This window comes from Eschrichtius robustus, chromosome 21 (assembly GCF_028021215.1).
Source record: "Eschrichtius robustus isolate mEscRob2 chromosome 21, mEscRob2.pri, whole genome shotgun sequence".
Classification (NCBI taxonomy): Eukaryota; Metazoa; Chordata; class Mammalia; order Artiodactyla; family Eschrichtiidae; genus Eschrichtius; species Eschrichtius robustus.
In genome coordinates, this window is record NC_090844.1 from 21,370,975 (window position 1) to 21,394,720 (window position 23,746).

At 38.7% G+C, this 23,746-nt stretch overlaps 1 protein-coding gene across 16 annotated transcripts in view; it reads left to right on the forward strand.

Annotated features, from left to right (window-relative positions):
• The window catches only part of DLC1 (DLC1 Rho GTPase activating protein), a 416,411-nt gene that overhangs the window by 148,025 nt on the left and 244,640 nt on the right, over positions 1-23,746 (forward strand). The window contains exon 5 of one of the 16 annotated variants that reach the window (XM_068532244.1): positions 18,124-18,219. The exons of the other annotated variants lie outside the window; for them this stretch is intronic. Within the exon in view, the coding sequence (XP_068388345.1) occupies positions 18,124-18,204 (81 nt within the window). The 3' untranslated portion in view covers positions 18,205-18,219. Of the gene's footprint in view, positions 1-18,123; positions 18,220-23,746 lie in introns of those variants that run through there. 16 annotated transcript variants of the gene reach the window in all.

Consider the following 23,746-nt stretch of genomic DNA (forward strand, 5'->3'; position numbering starts at 1 on the left):
TTGAATTTGTCCATTTCAAAAATCTAAATCTAAATCAAACATCTTTATCAAAAATTTACTTCAGAAATTCTGCTTCATGAAACCTGTCACTAGATTTGACTGTTTAAAAATGTAATTATCTTGAAAAGGACAAATATTTCAAAAGAAGATATCAAAAGAATAGAGAACAATCTAGTGGTTACCTGTGGGGAGAGAGGGGGAGTGGGAGGTGCAAACTGTTGGGTGTAAGATAGGCTCAAGGATGTATTGTACAACATGGGGAATAGAGCCAATATTTTGTAATGACTGTAAATGGAAAATAATCTTTAAAAATTGTAAAATTAAAAAAATTTTATTTAAAAATATTTTTTAAGAAAAGAATGAGTAGTAAGTTCAAAAACAATTACCAAGAGGGCCTTCTAGGTAAGGTGTGAGTAGTGGAATCATTAAAATCTGCAAACTTCCCAGTTTACTCTTGGTCGGTCTTATTTAGGTAGAAACCTTCCAGTGTTTTTCTTTATAGTTACATTTTACACTTTCACATAAGGAGCTTAAAATCTCAGAGAGGAGATATAATATACACACATAAAAAAATGCAACAAATGATAAAGGACATACAGGTAATAAAGCAATGGGTGTTATGACGGAACGTTAAATGCATTCCAGTTGAAGTAGTCACAACGTCTATCATTAGGGTATATTTTGAGGTGGGCCTTGAAAGAAGGGAATACAATTTTTAAGAAAAGTTATGGATGTGGTGTGTATTACTTTTCTCTTAAGACACCTTCTTCTGGTAACACATCCAGCCTCTGGCCACAGAGGGGAGCATGTCATCATCCAGCTTAGATTGCATAATATCTCCAGAAATTTTCAGACCTGTCAAACAAGACTGCATACTTTAGTTTCTGGTCACAAACTAAACTATGTAATTCTCAATATGCTTACAGCCACATCATCTGCTGCATGGAGAAGCTCTTCTCAGAGATTAAGGTCAGCAAACAAAAGACAAGCAAAGAGGAAAGATAGAATCCTGATACAGTTTGATCAAATCATCCTGAGGCCACATACACCTTCAAACTCAGGATATCTAAAATGCAACTTAATCTCTTTTTCTTCCTCATAGCTCTTGCCACCAGATACCTGCTCCTTTCCTAAAATCAGCTTCACATTGCCTAATCTAATTATTCACGTAGAATACTCTACCTTTGTCACCTCACCTACCCAGCCAACTTCAAATCCAGATGATTTTCCCTTTGTTTCCTTTTGTGATATTTATTCTTTATTTGTATCAACAAAAAACATGCTCATGTTTTAATGGTCAAAGTAGTATAACTACATGTATAATGAAAATTAGCAACCCCCTACCCCATCTCTCCCCCTCCTGATTTCTGCTCCCCAGAGCAATCATTTTAAATGTCTTGCTATTTCTATTGATATTTGTTTCTGTGTTTCTAAATAACATGCTTAACTGAGATTTCATGATTTTCCCTTTTAGTTATTTAGCTGTAAAAGATAAGGATTTATCTCTCCTATACCACATACACACACACACACACACACACACACACCTCGTAATATTATAATATGATTATATTCCTTTATTGGAAACAACTTTTCCCCCTTAGTTGCCTCCTTCGAGGGAAACAGGGCTTATTCTCTATATTCTTCTCACTTATTCATCTCCAAACTCTTTGCCAGAATTGTAAAACTTTTTTCAATATGTGACATTATTGATCTGGTAATCCATCTGGTTTGTTTTGTCTTGTTTTATTTTTTTCTTGAAGGTATTTCTCATGAAGATTTCTATTTTTCTGCTTCCCTGTGGATTATCTGTTATCTATCCCTCTTCCCAGCTGTCAGCCTGTCACCATTATCCAGGGGGTTTTCTTTGACTCATCTTGGGATGGATCCCCTGCTTCCTGGAATTCATTTATATTCCCCTTTTTTGGTTTACTTCCTTCTTATGATGGAACAGATTTTCTAATGGCTTCCTAAGAAATAGTTTATGGAATATATCATTTTAAAAATTAATTTCCATGTCTGAAAATGCTTTTAATCTGCCCTGACAGTTGATTGATAGTTTAGATAGGTATAGAATTCTTGGTTGGAAATAATTTTCCTTTAAAATGTCTAAGCATTACTTGGTTGCCTTCTAGCTTGCGTTATGCTCTTGAGAAGTCCAATGACACTCTTATTCCCAATCCTATATGTGAACTGTTTTCATCTTCCCTATCAAAAATTTAGATTCTCTGTATATCTCTAATGGAGTGAGAATTTACAGTGATATACCTTAATGTTAGTCTGTTTCTTTCTTTTTCCTCTCTCTTTTGTTTTCTAGTTATCTGTTTGTCCCTTTAAATCTGAAAACTCATTCCTTCATTTCTGGTGATATCCTTGTATTTTTAAAAATAATTTCTTCCTCTTGTTTTTCTGTGTTGCCTTTCTGTATCTCCTATGATTTAGATATTAGAACTCTTGGGCTTATCCTCTACTTTTTTAAACCTTTGTCTTCCATATTCTGTGCCTTTTTCATTTTTATCTTCTTTCTGAGAAAATTTTTGCTAATTTATTTTCCAAAATTCTATTGAATTTTTAAATTTTTGTTTAAAAAATATATGACCACTCATGTTCTCTGGATAGTCCTTTTCTATGGCATCCTGTTCTGATTATGGTATTTTTTAATCATTTACTTCTCCATTGATTCTAATTATGGCTTTCTTTGCAGTTTTCTTTTCCTCCTTGCATTGTCTCTGTTTTCTCCAAATTTCTTTTTTTTGTCTGTATTCTTTTTTGTTCTGCCTTTGATGTTAGCAGCCTTCCTTATATATCTGGTGAGCATTAGCTATATTTTTATATATAAAGATAAGTCACTAAAAGTTGATTGGATGCTCTATGCTGGAACGAAGATGGGAGGGGGCCACTCTAAGACTTGTTTACTAGTGATGACTAATGATCTGGTTGAACTGCAGCTCTCTTTGGGAAGTTTCACGAATGCTAGGTGATTTCCGGTTGTCAAAATCCAAAGGTGTGAGCAGGAGAAGGGAGTGTCAGCCTTTCACTTACTCTCTATTTCCACTCCTGCATCTTATCCTGCCCTCAGCTCTGCCTAGTTTCTTTGGGTCCAGAACCTGTGTGATTAGTCTCTGGAGAGAATAAACTTCCTGTGCCCTGTTGAAGTGACAGATGGGCAGTTAACTGGCTATGCAGCATGGGCTGGTGGATCTGGGAATCTAAGTGCTACATGTTAAGTCATTCCTCCTCTTTTCATCCCCACATTCCCATCCCTAATAACTGGTGCCTCCATTCTTTGAGCAAGTTCAGGTTTCTTTAAGCTCAAGGAATCTGCTTCCTTCTTACTGACTTCCCCCAGGAAGGCTGAGAATACAGCTCTCTGTAGCCTCTATGTAGCTACCAACAGTCCATCTATCAATACTTTACAGAGTAAAAATATTATTGATATGGCTTGCATTATCTCTGTGTCCTCCTTTGTTTCCATTTTCTCTCTCTCTCTCTCTCTCTCTCTCTACTATTACAATGTGTCTGGGGGAGGGATCTAATCTAAGTGAATGTGTTTATTCAGTCATATTTAACCAAAGTATCCAAATATTTTTGGAATCAGAAACCATACCCTCCATTCCTACTATCAACACTCCAACAATGGTCTTCATACAGTCTTCATCATCTTTCTTATGGCAACAGCTTCCTAACCGGTATCCTTTGCAGTCTGTCATCCTTAAATCCAACACACACTGTCATCCATCCAAAATGCAAATCTCTCATTGTCACTTCTGCTAAGCTTTGGTAGCTCCCTATGCTATAGAGAACAATATCCAACTTCCTTAGCCTGGCACGCAGCCCTGAGTGAGCCTATCTCTCTAACTTGTTTTGCACCCCTTGCCACATAGTGGACCTTAAGCTCCAGCAACACGGAACAGCTTGTGCTCAAACATCAGGCACATACACGCCACCCCCATGGAGGCCACACTTTCTCCCACCTCCTTCCCTTCATACACACCTTTTTTTCTCTCCCTCCACATTTACACACTATTGCTGCAAGAGATCTCCAGGAAGTCTTTTTTTAATACTCCCCCGTCCCTCAAGGATTAGGAGCCCCTATTCTATGTTCTTATAGAAAGTGCCTTTTCCATACATACTTCATATACTGAAATGAGCTTCTCATGCTTCTGTGCCTTATTCGTCTTTCCTGATTTACTGGTGACCAAGACCTCCTGGAGGTAGCCATGGAAATAGCAGCCACTTCTCTCTTCCCTCCTCTCTCTGCCATCTCTAACCTTCTAACTGATTTAACTAAGGGTTAAATCTGCACACCAAGGGTGGTCCAGAATGGGTATATATTGCAGAAGACAGATTAAATTCCCAGATATGCACCTACTTGTGCCCCCACCCCCAGCGCTGCAGCTCTCGGCCTCAGAGCACCTGCACATCCTCAGGCTCCCGTGAGGACACACTTGGGGCTGTATGTATCTGATTTTCCTGACAAGTGTAGATAAAGCTTTCTTTATCACCATTATTACGAAAATATAATGTTGTTTTTGCATAAAGAGATTCATTTAATAGTTGTTTCTCCCTTTGTTTTCTAAAACATTCATAAAATACCAAAAGCAGTGTATTCTGGTTTTTTTTTTTAAACATCTTTATTGGAGTATAATTGCTTTACAGTGTTGTGTTAGTTGGTGCTGTATAACAAAGTGAATCAGCTATGTGTATACATATATCCCCATATCCCCTCCCTCTTGCATCTCCCTCCCACCTTCCCTATCCCACCCCTCTAGGTGGTCACAAAGCACAGAGCTGGTCTCCCCATGCTGTGCAGCTGCTTCTCACTAGCTATCTATTTTACATTTGGTAGTGTATATATGTCCATGCCACTCTCTCACTTGGTCCCAGCTTACCCTTCCTCCTCCCCGTGTCCTCAAGTCCATTCTCTACATCTGCATCTTTATTCCTGTCCTGCCCCTAGGTTCTTCAGAACCTTTTTTTTTTTTTAGATACCATATATATGTGTTAGCATATGGTATTTCTTTTACTCTTTCTGACTTACTTCACTCTGTATGACAGACTCTAGGTCCATCCACATCACTACAAGTAACTCAATTTCATTTCTTTTTATGGCTGAATAATATTCCATTGCATATATGTGCCACATCTGGTTTATCCATTCATCTGTCGATGGACACGTAGGTTGCTTCCATATCCTGGCTGTTGTAAATAGTGCTGCAGTGAACACTGTGGTACATGTATCTTTTTAAATTATGGTTTTCTCAGGGTATATGCCCAGTAGTGGGAATGCTGGGTCATATAACAGTTCAATTTTTAGTTTTTTAAGGAACCTCCATACTGTTCTCCACAGTGACTGTATCAATTCACATTCCCACCAGCAGTGCAGGAGGGTTCCCTTTTCTCCACACCCTCTCCACCATTTATTGTTTGTAGATTTTTTTGATGATGGCCATTCTGACCAGTGTGAGGTGATACCTCATTGTAGTTTTGATTTGCATTTCTCTAATGATTAGTGTTGTTGAGCATCGTTTCATGTGCTTGTTGGCAATCTGTATATCCTCTTTGGAGGAATGTCTGTTTAGGTCTTCTGCCCATTTTTGGATTAGGTTGTTTGTTTCTTTGATACTGAGCTTCATGAGCTGCTTGTAAATTTTGGAGATTAATCCTTTGTCAGTTGCTTCATTTGCAAATATTTTCTCCCATTTTGAGAGTTGTCTTTTGGTCTTGTTTATGGTTTCCTTTGCTGTACAAAAGCTTTTAAGTTTCATTAAGTCCCATTTGTTTATATTTGTTTTTATTTCCATTTCTCTAGGAGGTGGGTCAAAAAGGACCTTGCTGTGATTAATGTCATAGAGTGTTCTGCCTTTGTTTTCCTCTAAGAGTTTTATAGTGTCTGGCCTTACATTTAGGTCTTTAATCCATTTTGAGTTTATTATTGTATACAGTGTTAGGGAGTGTTCTAATTTCATTCTTTTACATGTAGCTGTCCAGTTTTCCCAGCACCACTTATTGAAGAGGCTGTCTTTTCTCCATTTTATATTCATGCCTCCTTTATCAAAAATAAGGTGACCATATGTATGTGGGTTTATCTCTGGGCTTTCTATCCTGTTCCATTTAGCTATATTTCTGTTTTGGTGCCAGTACCATACTGTGTGGATAACTGTAGCTTGGTAGTATAGTCTAAAGTCCGGGAGCCTGATTCCTCCAGCTCTGTTTTTCTTTCTCAGCATTGCTTTGGCTGTTGGGGTCTTTTGTATTTCCATACAAATTGTGAAATGTTTTGTTCTGCTTCTGTGAAATATGCCATTGGTAGTTTGATAGGGATTGCATTGAATGTGTAGATTGCTTTGGGTAGTATAGTCATTTTCACAATGTTGATTCTTGCAATCCAAGAACATGATATATCTCTCCATCTGTTTGTATCATCTTTAATTTCTTTCATCAGTGTCTTATAGTTTTCTACATACAGGTCTTTTGTCTCCTCAGGTAGGTTTATTCCTAGGTATTTTATTCTTTTTGTTGCAGTGGTAAATGGGAGCGTTTCCTTAATTTCTCTTTCAGATTTTTAATCATTAGTGTATAGGAATGCAAGAGATTTCTGTGCATTTATTTTGTATCCTGCTACTTTACCAAATTCATTGATTAGCTCTAGTAGTTTTCTACTAGCATCTTTAGGATTCTCTACGTATAGTATCATGTTATCTGCAAACAGTGACAGTTTTACTTCTTCTTTTCCGATTTGGATTCCTTTTATTTCTTTTTCTTCTCTGATTGCTGTAGCTAAAACTTCCAAAACTATGTTGAATAATAGTTGTGAGAGTGGGCAACCTCGTCTTGTTCCTGATCTTAGTGGAAATGGTTTCAGTTTTTCACCATTAAGAATGATGTTAGCTGTGGGTTTGTCATATATGGCCTTTATTATGTTGAGATAAGTTCCCTCTGTGCCTACTTTCTGGAGGGTTTTTATCATAAATGGGTGTTGAATTTTGTCGAAAGCTTTTTCTGCATCTATTGAGGTGATCATATGGTTTTTCTCCTTCACTTTATTAATGTGGTATATCACATTGATTGATTTGCATATATTGAAGAATCCTTGCATTCCTGGGGTAAACCCCACTTGATCATGGTGTATGATCCTTTTAATGTGCTATTGGATTCTGTTTGCTAGTATTTTGTTGAGGATTTTTGCATCTGTGTTCATCAGTGATATTCGCCTCTAGTTTTCTTTTTTTGTAGTATCTTTTCCTGGTTTTGGTATCAGGGTGATGGTGGCCTTGTAGAATGAGTTAGGGAGTGTTCCTCCCTCTGATATATTTTGGAATAGTTTGAGAAGGATAGGTGTTAGCTCTTCTCTAAATGTCTGTTAGAATTTGCCTGTGAAGCCATCTGGTCCTGGGCTTTTGTTTGTTGGAAGATTTTTAATCACAGTTTCAATTTCAGTGCTTGTGATTGGTCTGTTTATATTTTCTGTTTCTTCCTAGTTCAGTCTCAGAAGATTGTGCTTTTCTAAGAATTTGTCCATTTCTTCCAGGTTGTCCATTTTATTGGCATATAGTTGCTTGTAGTAATCTCTCATGATCTTTTGTGTTTCTTCAGTGTCAGTTGTTACTTCTCCTTTTTCATTTCTAATTCTATTGATTTGAGTCTTCTCCCTTTTTTTCTTGATGCGTCTGGCTAATGGTTTATCAATTTTGTTTATCTTCTCAAAGAACCAGCTTTTAGTTTTATTGATCTTTGCTATCGTTTCCTTCATTTCTTTTTCATTTATTTCTGATCTGAACTTTATGATTTCCTTCCTTCTGCTAACTTTGGGGGTTTTTTGTTCTTCTTTCTCTAATTGCTTTAGGTGAAAGGTTAGGTTGTTTATATGAGATGTTTCTTGTTTCCTGAGGTAGGATTGTATTGCTATAAGCTTCCCTATTAGAACTGCTTTTGCTGCATCCCATAGGTTTTGGGTTGTCGTGTTTTCATTGTCATTTGTCTCTAAGTATTTTTTGATTTCTTTTTGGTTATTTAGTAGTGTATTGTTTAGCCTCCATGTGTTTGTATTTTTTACAGATTTTTTTTCCTGTAATTAATATCTAGTCTCATAGCTTTCTGGTTGGAAATGATACATCATATGATTTCAATTTTCTTAAATTTACCAAGGCTTGATTTGTGACCCAAGATATGATCTATCCTGGAGAATATTCCATGAGCACTTGAGAAGAAAGTGTAATCTGCTGTTTTTGGATGTAATGTCCTCTAAATATCAATTAAGGCCATCGTGTTTAATGTATCATTTAAACCTTGTGTTTCCGTATTTATTTTCATTTTGGATGATCTGACCATTGGTGAAAGTGGGGTGTTAAAGTCCCCTACTATTATTGTGTTACTGTCAATTTCCCCTTTTATGGCTGTTAGCATTTGCCTTATGTATTGAGGTGCTCCTATGTTGGGTGCATAAATGTTTACAGTTGTTATATCTTCTTCTTGGATAGATCCCTTGATCATTATGTAGTGTCCTTCTTTGTCTCTCGTAATAGTCTTTGTTTTAAAGTCTATTTTGTCTGATATGAGAATTGCTAGTCCAGCTTTCCTTTGATTTCCATTTGCATGGAATATCTTTTTCTCTCCCCTCACTTTCAGTCTGTATGTGTCCCTAGGTCTGAAGTGGGTCTCTTGTAGACAGCATATATATGGGTCTTGTTTTTGTATCCATTCAGCCAATCTATGTCTTTTGGTTGGAGCATTTAATCCATTTACATTTAAGGTAATTATCGATATGTGTGTTCCTATTCCCATTTTCTTAATTGTTTTGGGTTTGTTATTGTAGGTCTTTTCCTTCTCTTGTGTTTCCTGCCTAGAGAAGTTCCTTTAGCATTTGTTTTAAAGCTGGTTTGGTGGTGCTGAATTCTCTTAGTTTTTACTTGTCTGTAAAGGTTTTAATTTTTCTGTTGAATCTGAATGAGATCCTTGCTGGGTAGAATAATCTTGGTTGTAGGTTTTTCCCTTTCATCACTTTAAATATGTCCTGCCACTCCCTTCTGGCTTGCAGAGTTTCTGCTGAAAGATCAGCTGTTAACCTTATGGGGATTCCCTTGTATGTTATTTGTTGCTTTTCCCTTGCTGCTTTTAATATTTTTTCTTTGTATTTAATTTTTGATAGTTTGATTAATATGTGTCTTGACGTGTTTCTCCTTGGATTTATCCTCTATGGTACTCTATAGGCTTCCTGGACTTGATTGACTATTTTCTTTCCCATATTAGGGAAATTTTCAACTATAATCTCTTCCAGTATTTTCTCAGTCCCTTTGTTTTCTCTTCTTCTTCCGGGACCCCTGTAATTCAAATGTTGGTGCGTTTAATGTTTTCCCAGAGGCCTCTGAGACTGTTCTCAATTCTTTTTTCTTTATTCTGCTCTGTGGTAGTTATCGCCACTATTTTATCTTCTAGGTCACTTATCCGTTCTTCTGCCTCAATTATTCCACTATTGATTCCTTCTAGAGAATTTTTAATTTCATTTTTGTGTTGTTCATCATTGTTTGTTTGCTCTTTAGTTCTTCTAGGTCCTTGTTAAACGTTTCTTATATTTTCTCCATTGTATTTCCAACATTTTGGATCATCTTTACTATCATTACTCTGGATTCTTTTTTAAGTAGACTGCCTATTTCCTCTGCATTTGTTTGTTCTGGTGGGTTTTTACCTTGCTGTTTCATCTGCTGTGTATTTCTCTGTCTTCTCATTTTGCTTAACTTACTGTGTTTGGGGTCTCCTTTTCACAGGCTGCAGGTTCGTAGTTCCCGTTGCTTTTGGTGTCTGCCCCCGGTGGGTAAGGTGGGTAAGTGGGTTGTGTAGGCTTCCTGATGGAGGGGACTGGTTCCTGTGTTCTGGTGGATGAGGCTGGATCTTGTCTTTCTGGTGGGCAGGATAGTGTCTGGTGGTGTTCTGGGGTGTCTGTGACCTTATTATGATTTTAGGCAACCTCTCTGCTAATGGGTGTGTTGTGTTCCTGTCTTGCTAGTTGTTTGGCATAGCGTGTCCAGCACTGTAGCTTGCTGGTCATTGAGTGGAGCCGGGTCTTAGCGTTGAGCTGGAGATCTCTGGGAGAGCTTTTGCCATTTGATATTACATGGGGCCGGGAGGTCTCTGGTGGTCCAGTGTACTGAACTCGGCTCTCCCACCTCCGAGGCTCAGGCCTGAAACCCGGCCGGAGCACCAAGACCCTGTGAGCCGCATGGGTCAGAAGGAAAGAGAGAGAGAGAGAGAGAGGTGGGGGGGGAGGGGGAGGGAGAGGGGGAGAGAGAGAGAGAGAGGGAGAAGGAAAGAAAGAAAGAAGGAAGGAAAGAAAGAAGAAAGAAGGAAGGGAGGGAAAATAAAATAAAGTTGTTAAAATAAAAAGAAATATTATTAAAAATAAAAAAGTAATAAAAAGAAAGAGAAAAGAGCAACCAAACCAAAAACCAATCCACCAATGATAACAAGCACTAAAAACTATATCAAAAAATAAAACAAACAAACAAAAAAAAAAACAGAACTCTAGGACAAATGGTAAAAGCAAAACTATACAGACAAAATCACACAAAAAGCATACACATACACACTCACAAAAAGAGAAAGAGGAAATTTTATATATATATATATATATATATATATATATATATATATATATATATATATATATATATATATATATATATATATATATATATATATATAAAAAGAGGAGAGCAACCAAATCAATAAACAAATCTACCAATGATAATAAGCTCTAAATACTAAACTAAGTTAAACATAAAACCAGAAACAAATTAGATGCAGAAAGCAAACCCCAAGTCTACAGTTGCTCCCAAAGTCTACCGCCTCAATTTTGGGATGATTAGTTGTCTATTCAGGTATTCCGCAGATGCAGGGTACATCAAGTTGATTGTGGAGCTTTAATCCGCTGCTCCTGAGGCTGCTGGGAGAGATTTCCCTTTCTCTTCTTTGTTCGAACAGCTCCTGGGGTTCAGCTTTGGATTTGGACCCGCCTCTGTGTGTAGGTCGCCTGAGGGTGTCTGCTCTTCGCTCAGACAGGATGGGGCTAAAGGAGCAGCTGATTAAGGAGTTCTGGCTCACTCAGGCCGGGAGCAGGGAGGGGTACGGAGTGCGGGGCGAGACTGTGGTGGCAGAGGGCAGCATGGCGTTGCACCAGCCTGAGGCGCGCTGTGTGTTCTCCCATGGAAGTTGTCCCTGGATCATGGGACTCTGGCAGTGGCGGGCTGCATAGGCTCCCAGGAGGGGAGGTGTGGAGAGTGACCTGTGCTTGCACACAGGCTTCTTGGTGGCTGCAGCAGCAGCCTGTTTTATGCCTGTCTCTGGGGTCCGCGCTGATAGCCGCGGCTCGTGCCTGTCTCTGGAGCTCATTTAGGTGGTGCTCTGAATCCCCTCTCCTTGCGCACACCAAAACAATGGTCTCTTGCCTCTTAGGCACATCCAGACTTTTTCCTGGAATCCCTCCCGGCTAGCTGTGGTGCGCTAGCCCCCTTCAGGCTGTGTTCATGCAGCCAACCCCAGTCCTCTCCCTGGGATCCGACCTCCAAAGCCTGAGCCTCAGCTGCCAGCCCCCACCCGTCCCAGCGGGTGAGCAGACAGGCCTCTCAGGCTGGTGAGTGCTGGTCGGCACCGATCCTCTGTGTGGGAATCTCTCTGCTTTGCCCTTTGCACCCCTGTTGCTGCGCTCTCCTCCGTGGTTCCGAAGCTGCTTCCCCCCCCCCACCCCCGTCTCTGCCAGTGAAGGGGCTTCCTAGTGTGTGGAAACTTTTCCTCCTTCACAGCTCCCTCCCAGAGGTGCAGGTCCTGTCCCTATTCTTTTGTCTCTGTTTTTTCTTTTTTCTTTTGCCCTACCCAGTTACGTGGGGAGTTTCTTGCCTTTGGGGAAGTCTGAGGTCTTCTGCCAGCGTTCAGTAGGTTTTCTGTCGGAGATGTTCCACATGTAGATGTATTTTTGATGTATTTGTGGGGAGGAAGGTGATCTCCACGTCTCACTCCTCTGCCATCTTGAAGATCCCTCTGCATTCTGGTTTTAGGTATGTTTCCTCTTGTTCTGGACCCAAGAAGAGATAAAACCTAGTCAGGAATATCTGCTGTGCCTGGAAAGGGAATTCAAGAAAACCAATCACAGGGGCTGTGAAATAAGAAGGAGAGTGTGTGCTGGGGGGTTACACTGGCAAGACTATTCATTCCTTCTGTCACCTCCCTCCTAGACACACCCCAGTCTGTACAAGGGGAAGGTCAGTAAGTCCGTACATTAGAGGAACTATGCACTTTGCCATTAGGTTCTTGTACTTGTGGCTTATCTTACAAAGAACAAGAAAAGCAGTTAAATTTTAGGTACATTATTGTCTAAAGGGATTTAGTGAGCAGACTCGGCAATCTGGGCTACCAGGTCAGGTGTTTTGTGTTTTTTTTTCTATAAGAAAATATTTCAGTATTCCAAATAGCAGACTTGAAAGTGGACATTTAGACCTCAACTTGTTTGCAAATTCAAATTAGCCTACATTTCATTCCTCCTGCTAATTGAAAAATCTTAGACTATGATTGTGAACAATTTTACTTCCCTCAAACCCAGTAGAATTGAAATATGGTTCAGAACTCCAGCTGAAGTGAAAGAGCCTCTTTTAATACTGTTATGAATCTCTTTACCTTAAAAAAAAGTACACTCAATATATAACGAAGTTTTAGGGACAGGTAACATATATTCTCCAAGCATACCGCTGTATAGTCCCAAAGTACCACTCAGGATATATTTTCAGAATATTTTCTCATGTGTCAGATTCTTGTGAAATTGTTTCATAATATGGTAGAAGGTACCTACCCAATGTAACCTGATATGGCAGATGCACAGACCACAACTTCCCAATAACAAATGTGAATGGCTTTATAGTATTTATAAGCATCTTAAACAACATCACCAAAGGTTTATGAAGTCATCCTTTTCTAAGTTAAAATGAAAACTTTATCTTTTTACCCTAATTCGTTGCTGAGTTCCAAAGTGTGAATGAGAAATGTACTTCAGCTAACACTTGATCAACCACATAAGTCTATTATCTCTTCCAAGAGGTCCCACCCTCTGAACCGTCTGCCGACTCCTTCCCTCCCTCACTCTCATTCCCAAGATAGGCTTTAACCAGTGCCTCAAGGAGATTCATTTCCTTTACTTTCTCTGCGATCATTACTTTGTTTTCACTCTAGGGGAACTGAAATCAACTGGCTTTTTAATTCTCAATTTGCTTGTAATTACAGCAACTCCTGATATGTTTGGCACAGTACATGACAGTTGGATATTGTCATGGGGTGGGGGGGTAGGGGGACAAGTTTACAAGCTCCATCCTCACTATTTCCTTGCCCCTCAAGTCCTATCCCATGTTCTTACCCTAGTTTGTCTATCACACATGGCCAAGTGTGCTTCCCCTCTGAGGATTACTCTCCTCATGTGCGAAGTTAGTGGGGAGGGAGGGCTCTAAATTCCTGTCCTACTTCACTGTACTGGAATTATAGATACTGTTTGCATTTTCAGTATACCAGAGTCACTTTTTCATCATTTCTCATTATCCACCTATCATCCAATTTGGTGAAATAATTAAATAGTTAGAAGTTGACTAGACTTACTAGGTTAAATGTGTGCACACAATTAGACATTTTTCCTTTCACACCACATGCAAACTATGTCTAATTACAAAATGAAATTCACTTTTATGGTTATTACTTTCTTTCTCTATTTCTAGCCACAAGGAAAAAAATCTACCCAAACAATTTTTAGATAAAAATACTTCCTGTCCTAACAGATCAATCTAGCTTGTATTATTATGATCATGGTCTTCATCATGATGGCTTTAGAGGAACAGTGGCTAACCTTATGCAATATTTCATACATAACCAGTTCTGCATCCGTTTGCCAAGAACTGTTTTGCTGGTAATGCTTTGTGGCAGACATCAAAAGCCACTTGTCACTCTGTGCTCTGTCCTCCACTTATTTACTAGAACTTCTCCTCAGGTTGAAAGTACTGTAAAAGGAGAACCTATAGCTAATTCATCTTCATACCTTCCTAAGTATAAAATACAGAATTTGCGTATAATAAGTACTCAGTGAGTATTGAATGAAAAAATAAATGAGTAAATGCATGTGTGGCTTACAGGATACATAGATTCAGAAAACATCAAAGCAAAATAAATCCCAAGATTCTGAGAAACACTCACCACATTCCCAGAGAAAATGGTATTAACCAAACATCTTGATGGCTTGGACGACTTTGTGCTGCCATTCTGGAAATGTAAACATCCAGCTATTTCAAATTTGGGTCCCTAGGTAATTCAGAATGATATGCAATGTTAACTTAGATTCACCTGCTATAGACTTATTTTCAGGTCAATGTCTAGAAAGGGTGCCTCTGTGAGAAAAATCAGGATGGCATATCTATAAATTGAACTAAAGGCATTAAAACTATGTAAAAGTCTAACTTTCCTAGGGTAGGAAAGGAGTACAGGCTTTGGGATCGGATATGACTTAAATTCATATCCCTTCATTTACTAACAGTTTGACTTTCAGAGGTCACTTAATATCTCTGACCTTCTTTTTCTTACCCAGAAAATAAGACTCGTCGTCGTCATCATCATCGTCATCACCATCATTTGCTTCACAGACATACTAAAAAATCAAATAAGATTATTCATCTAATTACTTTGCATAGTGCCTTGCACAGAATAGACAATATTCCCCATCTTATAACTTTTATTTGAGCACATTTTGTCTCTAAATGTACAGAGACATGTAGTTTCAATGCTTTCTTCCGTTCAGTGATCATAATTGATTTGGGTCACCACATTGCACAGTCCCAGAAGTTGTGTAAGACGGCCTTGTACATAATGTCCCTGTCTCAGGCAATGAGCCATCAATTTCTGGCCAGAATAATGACTTGGTGTAGCTACACTTAAGGCTGCAGAGGACATGAACTACCTGGAGAAAGCACAGCAGAGGACGATCCAATCTCTCAAATTGATTAAATCACTGAGGAATCATAAATCTACCTCTTTGACATCTTCCAAGCAAATGAAATTATAGAAAGCACAGGTGAACCTGTTTCACAGAAGTATCATCAATACATAGACAATACGTGTCTCTGCTTTTTGATGGGTAAAGGGTGGAGACAACGGAGATTAAGAGGAAAATTAAATCACCTTCAAGTAGTCAGAGATTATTGTGGCATTCACCATAGTCACATTAAAAACAGTCTGAAGTCCAATAATTCTAGCCTGATTGGTCTTGTTTTGTCTTTGTTATATACTGTGTTAGTCAGTGTTCTCCAGAGAAATAGAATCAATAGGAGATTAGATAGATAGAGAAACAGATAGATAGATAGATGGATAGATAGATGGATGTAATATGAGAGAGAGAGAAAGACACAGACACTGAGACAGACACAGGCAGAGACAGAGGCAGAGAGAGACTTATTTAAAGAATTGATTCATGTGATTCTGGAGGCTGGCAAGTCTGAAATCTATAAAGCAGGCTAGCAGGCTGGAATTTCAGGAAAAAGTTGATGTTACAGTCTTAAGTCCAAATTCCACAGGGAAGCAGCTTGGAAAGTTAGGCAAGGTCTCTGTGTTTAGGCAGAATTCCTTCTTTGGGAAATCTGTCTTTGCTCTAAAGGCCTTCAACTGATTGGATGAGGCCTACCCACATTATGAAGGGTAATCTGCTTTGCTCAGTCAACTGATTTCATGTTAATCACATCTGAAAAATGCCTTTATGAAATATCTAGACTTCAGTTTGACTGAACAACTGGCACCATAGACTAGCCAAGTTGACACTTGAAAGTAACTCTCATGTATCCCTTGCTCGACAAACTGTTTGCTTTTCTTGCTATTTTATTTTTTTAATCTTGTTTTTTTTAATTGAAGTATAGTTGATTTACAATGTTGTGTTAGTTTCAGGTGTACATACATATATATCTATTTTTTCCAGATTATTTTCCCTTATAGGTTATTATAAAATATTGAGTATAGTTCCCTGTTGGCTTGCTATTTTAATCATATAGAATTTTCTGGAATTTCCTCCAAATTTCCTATGTACTTTTAAACACTTTTCCCTGACATATGAAGTAATAGTTTCTTAATAGAAGCATTAAATAGTTTGTAAATAGGGTAGTTCCTATCACCTGTTGTGGATTACTTCACCTTTTTTACAGATAGGAAAAGGTAGGGCTTTGCTTTCATTTTGTCATAGCTCATCAATCATATTTAGATTCTTCAAGATCAGAAATGATTTTTAGTTTGGAATTCACAGATTGAAAGCAAATAAACTCTTTTAATTCACACTGGCCAAATGTACCCTCTTGATGTGATACATTTCAATTTTAAAAGTCTCTTTATTGCTAGGATAATTACTGCCTGGCTTATACAGTGGCAAACAGTTTAGGTATTTTATTATTTTACTTATTGAAAGATTGTTCAGCTGCTCTTGTGTTCATGTGTGATTAGAGAATTTGATGGATGACTTTTGGACCTTCACACTTCGGGTATAGATGTAATCAGTCTGCTCTTGACTCGCCTTGACGGGGCCTATTCTTCCCTGGGGCTATCCTAAGAGCTGCACAGTGTCTGAAAAGCGTCTTGCATCTCAGCAACTGCATACCAAGAAGATGAGCCTGCCTGTTCCACTTACTGGAGTCACCACCTTGGCTGCCCTGTTTTAAGGCCTTCTGCAAGGATTCCTTATGACATTCCAACTGCTGGGACACCCTCAGCAGCCCAGTGGCAGTTCTCCAATCAGGAACTATCTGGGAATTCTCTAAGCCAACAGTTCTCAAAATGTGGTCTAGTAGCATCAGCGTCATCTAGAACTGTTAGAAGTAAAAACTTTTGGGCCTCAGAGACTATGCCTGGGGCCCAGCAACCTGTGTTTCAAGAATCCGTGCAGGGGATCCCCGTGCACGCTGGAGTTCAGGAACCCTCAAAAGTTTCAATACCTACTCTAAGCTAAAGGCACAGCGTGTGCCCACACCCAAAGTGTGAGTGACACTCACGGCTGCATTACAGGTCCACTGATTTCATTCCTGTCTGCAGGCTGGTCTCAGTTTTGCGGAAGGCAGTAGACAGTGGACAATTCCCAGTGATTCTGTTCTCTGTGGTGGCATGCGTCAAGCTCTCCAATATCTTAAGGGCTTTCTTTCACTTTCCTGTCTTTTCTTTTCTGTTTTTTGTTTGTCACTAGTTCTTTTTGTACGATGTTGTGATTCTAAGTTAGAGAAATTGGTTCAACAGGAAAAACAGTAGTTTTGCTGAAATGTGACCCTCCGTCCATTATTTTTATTCCAGTCCTACCACACACCTGTTTCCCCCAGCATGAGTCTCAAAGGAGCAATATTGATTGTGGACATCCCTGTAGCTTGAGGAGATTATGCCTTTTTTTGGTGCCACAACATAGGGAATTTCAGACAGACACAGGTGCTGGCAAAACCACCCCGAGGAATAAGAACAATTTTTTGCAATTGAATGCAGGCATAGAGCACAGTTGAACATTCCAGGAAGTTGGTTTTTTTTTTTTTGGCTGCGTTGGGTCTTCGTTTCTGCATGCGGGCTTTCTCTAGTTGCAGGGAGCGGGGGCTACTCTTCACCGCAGTGCGGGGGCTTCTCATTGCGATGGCTTCTCTTGTTGTGGAGCACAGGCTCTAGGCACACGGGCTTCAGTAGTTGTGGCGCGTGGGCTCAGTAGTTGTGGCTCACAGGCTCTAGAGCACAGGCTCAGTAGTTGTGGCACAGGGGCTTTGTTGCTCCGCAGCATGTGGGATCTTCCCAGACCAGGGATAGAACGCCTATCCCCTGCATTGGCAGGTGGATTCTTAACCACTGCGCCACCAGAGAAGTCCCCAGGAAGTTTATTGCTGTCAGATTTTAAGCTCTTCAGAGGCAAGGACATATGTTTTACTTCTTTGTGAATCTTTGGTGGATGAATTAATTATGGAATGTATGGCTTAGCCCAAATTGTCACCAAATTTGGGAGAACTCTGAAACATGTGAAGTTTATAAAAATAATAAAACAACAACAGGCAGCACAGTATGTTAACATGTTAAGGAATCAGCTTGTCAAACACCCTCGTCTTACAGGAGAAGAAATGGAGAGCCAAAATTCACATGCATTGGGCCTGTGGAAAAAAAACAACCAAAAAAAGGAGCAACAAAAAGTAAACAGGACCATAGACAAGAGAAAAGTCAGCGTAAAAAATTGAAGATGATTTCTAGCTTAAAAGAGTGCCTGGAATGGTCCTCACCACTTATGTGAATGGCTTTCTCCTGCCTTTCTTTGAAGTCTTTGCTCTGAGGACACATTACCAGAGAGGTGTCCCTGAACCTGTGGTTTGCCACGCCATACCAATCATGCTCTACTCCTGGCTCTGCTTTTTTTCATAACGCTTGTTGCTACATGATTTTATGTTGTATTTTATTTGCTTTTTGTCTGTCTCCCCCCTCTAGAATATAAGTCCAATGAGAACAACAGATATTTTATGTGCTTTATTCACTGCTGTGTTCCCACTGCTTTAAGCGCATAGTAGACATTCGATCAATATTTGTTAAACAAATAGAAAAGGAAAGAAGGAAGAAATGAATGTGAACATATCATAAACTATTTCATTGTTATAGACTTTCTATACCAATAATTCTTAATTTGGAGAGAATCATAATCCCTGTGTGTATTTAATGAAAGCTGAGGGATTGTTTTCTGAAGAAGTAAACGTACACATGCAGGAATAAATTTGGCATGCAATTTTAAGGGTTCGAAAATGAGGGGCTCCAGGTTAAAAAACCCTGCTTTATGTGCTTAGAAATTTACTTTTGTAAAAATAAACTTTTAAACTTAAATCAGCAATAATCTGTAATTCTTAATAAAATTTTCTGACAATGAGAGCCATCTACTCTTTTTATTTAAGAACAGTGAAGTAACGACAGGACATCTCTACCCTGTATCAAGTCAGAAATGAAGGGTGATTTTAAAGCACACACAAATGTCAACAAAAGCTCTAAAATAAATTGTGTCTGTTGCCTGATGTACCCTATAAAAGGAACAAGCTGTAAACTGAGACTAGGAATTGAAAAGATAATACTTTATTTCTTGGGCACTTGTTATTTGCCTGGTGCCCTGCTAACTGCTTCACATGCATCATCTCATTTTTATAAATACTCTAGAAAGATTGTTACCAGAGGACTGAAAAATCACACCTTGGGCTTCCCTGGTGGCACAGTTATTAAGAATCCGCCTGCCAATGCAGGGGACACGGGTTCAATCCCTGGTCTGGGAAGATCCCACAAGCCGTGGAGCAACTAAGCCCATGTGCCACAACTACTGAGCCTGCACTCTAGAGCCTGTGAGCCACAACTATTGAGCCTGCATGCCACAACTGCTGAGGCCTGAGTGCCTAGAGCCCATGCTTTGCGACAAGAGAGGCCACCGCAATGAAAAGCCCACGCACCGCAACGAAGAGTGGCCCCCACTCGCCACAACTAGAGAAAGCCCACGCGCAGCAATGAAGACCCAACACAGCCAAAAATAAATAATTAATAAATAAATTTAAAATCACACCTTGTCCTTTCTGACTTAGAGGTCAATTACTGTATCATTTGAGCTACGTTCATCCCTTTGTATAGCCGTTTTCACTTTGAAACTTGTTCTTATATGCATCATCTCATTGTCTTTTAACCTCACAGCAACTCTATAATAAAGGTAGTTTAGTCTGTAAAATTCCTATCTGATGAGCAAGAGGATGATTCAGTTAATTCAGGGGTCCCCAACCCCCAGGCCACGGACCAGTACCAGTCCGAGGCCTGTTAGGAACCGGGCCTAACAGCAGGAAGTGAGTGGCGGGCTAGCGAGCAAAGCTTCATCTATATTTACAGCCGCTCCCCACTGCTCCCCATCGCTCACATTACCGCCTGAACAATCCCCCCCCACCCCACCCCGTCCATGGAAAAATTGTCTTCCATGAAACCGGTCCCTGGTGTCAAAAAGGTTGGGGACTGCTGAGTTAATTAATTCATTATCAGTCATTCCAAAAATATTTACTGATCTCCTGCTCATATGGAAATTTCCCTCTCTTGTTACCAAACACATGTATAGTTATATATGAAGTGCTTCTGGTAAAAAAAAAAAAAAAAAAAATCCAAATCCGTAAATGTGTTTGGTTTAATCGCTTGATTAACCTACAGACATTTTATATGGAAAAACAAAAAGCAAACAAAGTATACGAAAGTAGAATTCTAGATGTCCATAACTATTGCTGATTCTATAGAATGGTTTGATTTCTGCAACAATAAAAGCTATTTATTATTACTCCACTGTCTCAAGAATTGAGTAAGCAGAGGCTTACCAGTTGCTGGTCAGACTAGTAACTCACCTGTGATGTTGGCATAGAGCCACAGCATGTTATAGAAGGGGGTGAGCAAAAGAATGGGACTTACTTCTTGACACTAAGGGACTCTTCCTTGATTCAATAATTTAGTTAATACTGTATTAAGTTTTTCTTTACTGCTGCAAATCTATCTCTGTTAAACGTCAGTAATGTTACACTTCCTAGTCTCATTTTACCAAATTTATGGGAAAGGTGCTTTGTAGGTACAATTATGTATATACATATTGTATTGTATGTATATACATATTGTAATATATACATTACCTTGGAAATTCAGTTTTCTTTATTTTGTTTTATCCTCCTAAATTCTCTCATGTATATGCAGTAAAGTTGAACAACGTGACAAGACACCAGAATCCACCCACTATTTTTCTATTTACAATTGGTGGTGCTAATATGATTATCAAACCAAAACAAAGCATTAAAATTAATTACAAAATACAGATTTCCTAGAATATGTTATTACCCTGCATCATGACCTTTGAAAATATTGGACCAATTATTTTATGTAACTATGAGTGAATTCATTCTTAATTACAAATGAGGTAATTCATTTTTCTGAAATGAGGCAGATAATGAGTAATTTAATTTAAAAATAATTCTAATTGAATCAGAAGTATCTTTACTTGAACTCAAAAACCATATTGCAAATATCCAATGCTTGTTATGGAAATAATATCCATTTACTATATTCTTTCATATAGACCTTTTAAGTGCTATATAATCAAGATTTTAGGATAGAAGAAATATAAAGAAATTAAATGCTCTTATAATATTCTGGAATTCAGTTCTACAGTAAGGTATCATCAAGCAAGTATTTGAACAAGTCTCCATTCTATTTCTATGTTTTCATCCAGGAAGGAGGTTATACCTTCCCTTCTGCCTTTGGCCAGAAACAATTGGTTCTTTTTATACTTTTGTTTATATTTTCTATTTTATCTCCTTTAGCTGGTTTTTTTTTAATTAATTAATTAATTTATTTATTTATTTATGGCCGTGTTGGGTCTTCGTTTCTGTGCGAGGGCTTTCTCTAGTTGCGGCAAGTGGGGGGCCACTCTTCATCGCAGCGCGCGGGCCTCTCACTATCGCGGCCTCTCTTGTTGCGGAGCACAGGCTCCAGACGCGCAGGCTCAGTAGTTGTGGCTCACGGGCATAGTCGCTCCGCGGCATGTGGGATCTTCCCAGACCAGGGCTCCAACCCGTGTCCCCTGCATTGGCAGGCAGATTCTCAACCACTGCGCCACCACGGAAACCCTAGCTGGTTATTTAGTAAATCATTCATTTCTATTCAATGATTTATTTATCTATAGTGTAGTAGAAAAAATGACAAATCTGACTCCAGTCTTAATGTTTTGGTTTTGTCTTCTCGAGGTACCATTAATGTCACATAGTAGTAATATCAGTGTATATTTGGGTGCATATTACATAGTGTTTTCAAAATTATTTATTAATTATCACAACAACCCTGCAAATACTATGTTATTCTTATTTCATAGATAAAGAAGATGAGGTTAAAGCCAAGAATATGTGGCTAGTAAGTGACAGAGCTCGTATTCAAACTCAGCCTTCTGATAAGTCCAATTCTTTTTAACCACACAGCAGCTCCCCACAGTAGAACACTTGGCTTAGCTGTGTGCGCTAATACAATTGCTTAATCTTGACTGCTTTCTTTCTCTAAAGTCTCAGTAGCTGTATACCTAACTGCAAAGCAAAAGCTAATCTCTTACACTGAGAAAAATAGGACTTCACTTTTTGAAGGTTAAAAAACTTCCCCTGGAATTGTTAAATTTCCTAGTCTGAAATATTAAAATAATTTAGCAAATATCATAACTCATCTTGATACATTATAATTTCTACATTGTAATTCAACCTCTAGTCCCGATAATAAATCATATTATCTCGTAATCAAGTGACTTCACCTTAGGACTGTATATTTGTTAGAAAAATAAACTTTATTAAAGGTTCTGTTTCCTTGAATTTTAGCAGAAATGAAATATGCTTCATAGATTTAGATGAATGATCTCTAGCTCCTATTGGAAGGTTTAGAAGAAAAAGAACTCTCTCAATTATATTTTCACAAGAAGGATGAGCCTTTGGAAATATGCATTCTTTCCAATTTTTGGAAGGATTCTGCATATCATATCTTTTCCTCTCCCAGCTATAATTCAAGTACAGTAAGTGCTAAAATGTACCTTCATAAACAAAAATATAAAGTAAAAATTTTTTTCATAATTTGCAAAGCAATTGTTTATGAAAACCTATGTCTTGTCAAAAGGTCAGGTTGTTTTGAAATTAATAAAGTTATAATTATACATGTCTCAGTATAGGTCCAGTGAACAATGGCTGATTAATTTTTCTTCTTCATATTGTCATGCACCATGACAGACACTGTGTCGTGTGGATAAGTGAACTGGTGCTGTGGTTTTATGGAACAACAGATCTAGATTTGGCTTGAACATTTTGTTTGTTATTAGTGTTTTCTCTAAGGCAGAATATGTGATATATATTATCCTATACTTCTTCAAGTCTATTCTTATGAAAAATAGGGATTTTTTCATCAGCTTGACCAAGGGTTGACTTTACCGTGAGGGAAAATAGGATGTTAATTTCAAATATGCTTTGAGAAATTCAGTCAGGGTTCAGATAACCCTCACTTAATTGTCTTCTGCCCTAACCTCAGAAAGCCTCATGACTTGATAGGAAACATGAAGTTATCTGGAAAATAAATTCTTGTGTGCTCACATTGCTTTCTCTAAAAATATTAAAATCTCATAGAGAAAAATGTTGGACACACATGTCCTTGGTTTCCATAACTTCTGAACATGATATTTTTTTAAAGTTTTATACTTGAATGCCAGTGAACTTTGGACAGATTCTATATCCATTTGCCTAATTTCCTCCAATCACACTAGCTGCTATTTCTTACCTTCCTTTGCTCTTCCTTCTTCGAGAGACCTCTAAACTGCTGAAGGCCCCAAGATGCTGTCTCCAGCCATGTTTTCCTCTCCATCTACACCTTTTCTTTGGGAGGTCCCATCCTGCCCCATGGATTTAAAGACACCTTGTAGGCTGATGACTCTAAAATGTATGGTGAAATTTAAATCTCTCCTGTAAGGCCAGACTTTTCTCTCTTCCTTCAGCTCAGCACAGTGATGACCAGCTCGGGTCCTGAGCCAGGTTTTCTGGGGACTAATTCAGACTATGCCACTTATTATAAACTTAGCAGTCATAATAGTAGCCCCTACTTGCAGCTATCACTGAGAGGACTAAATTAGCTATTGTGCCTGAAAGGGCTTAGAACAGTGTCTGGTGCATAGCAGACATGG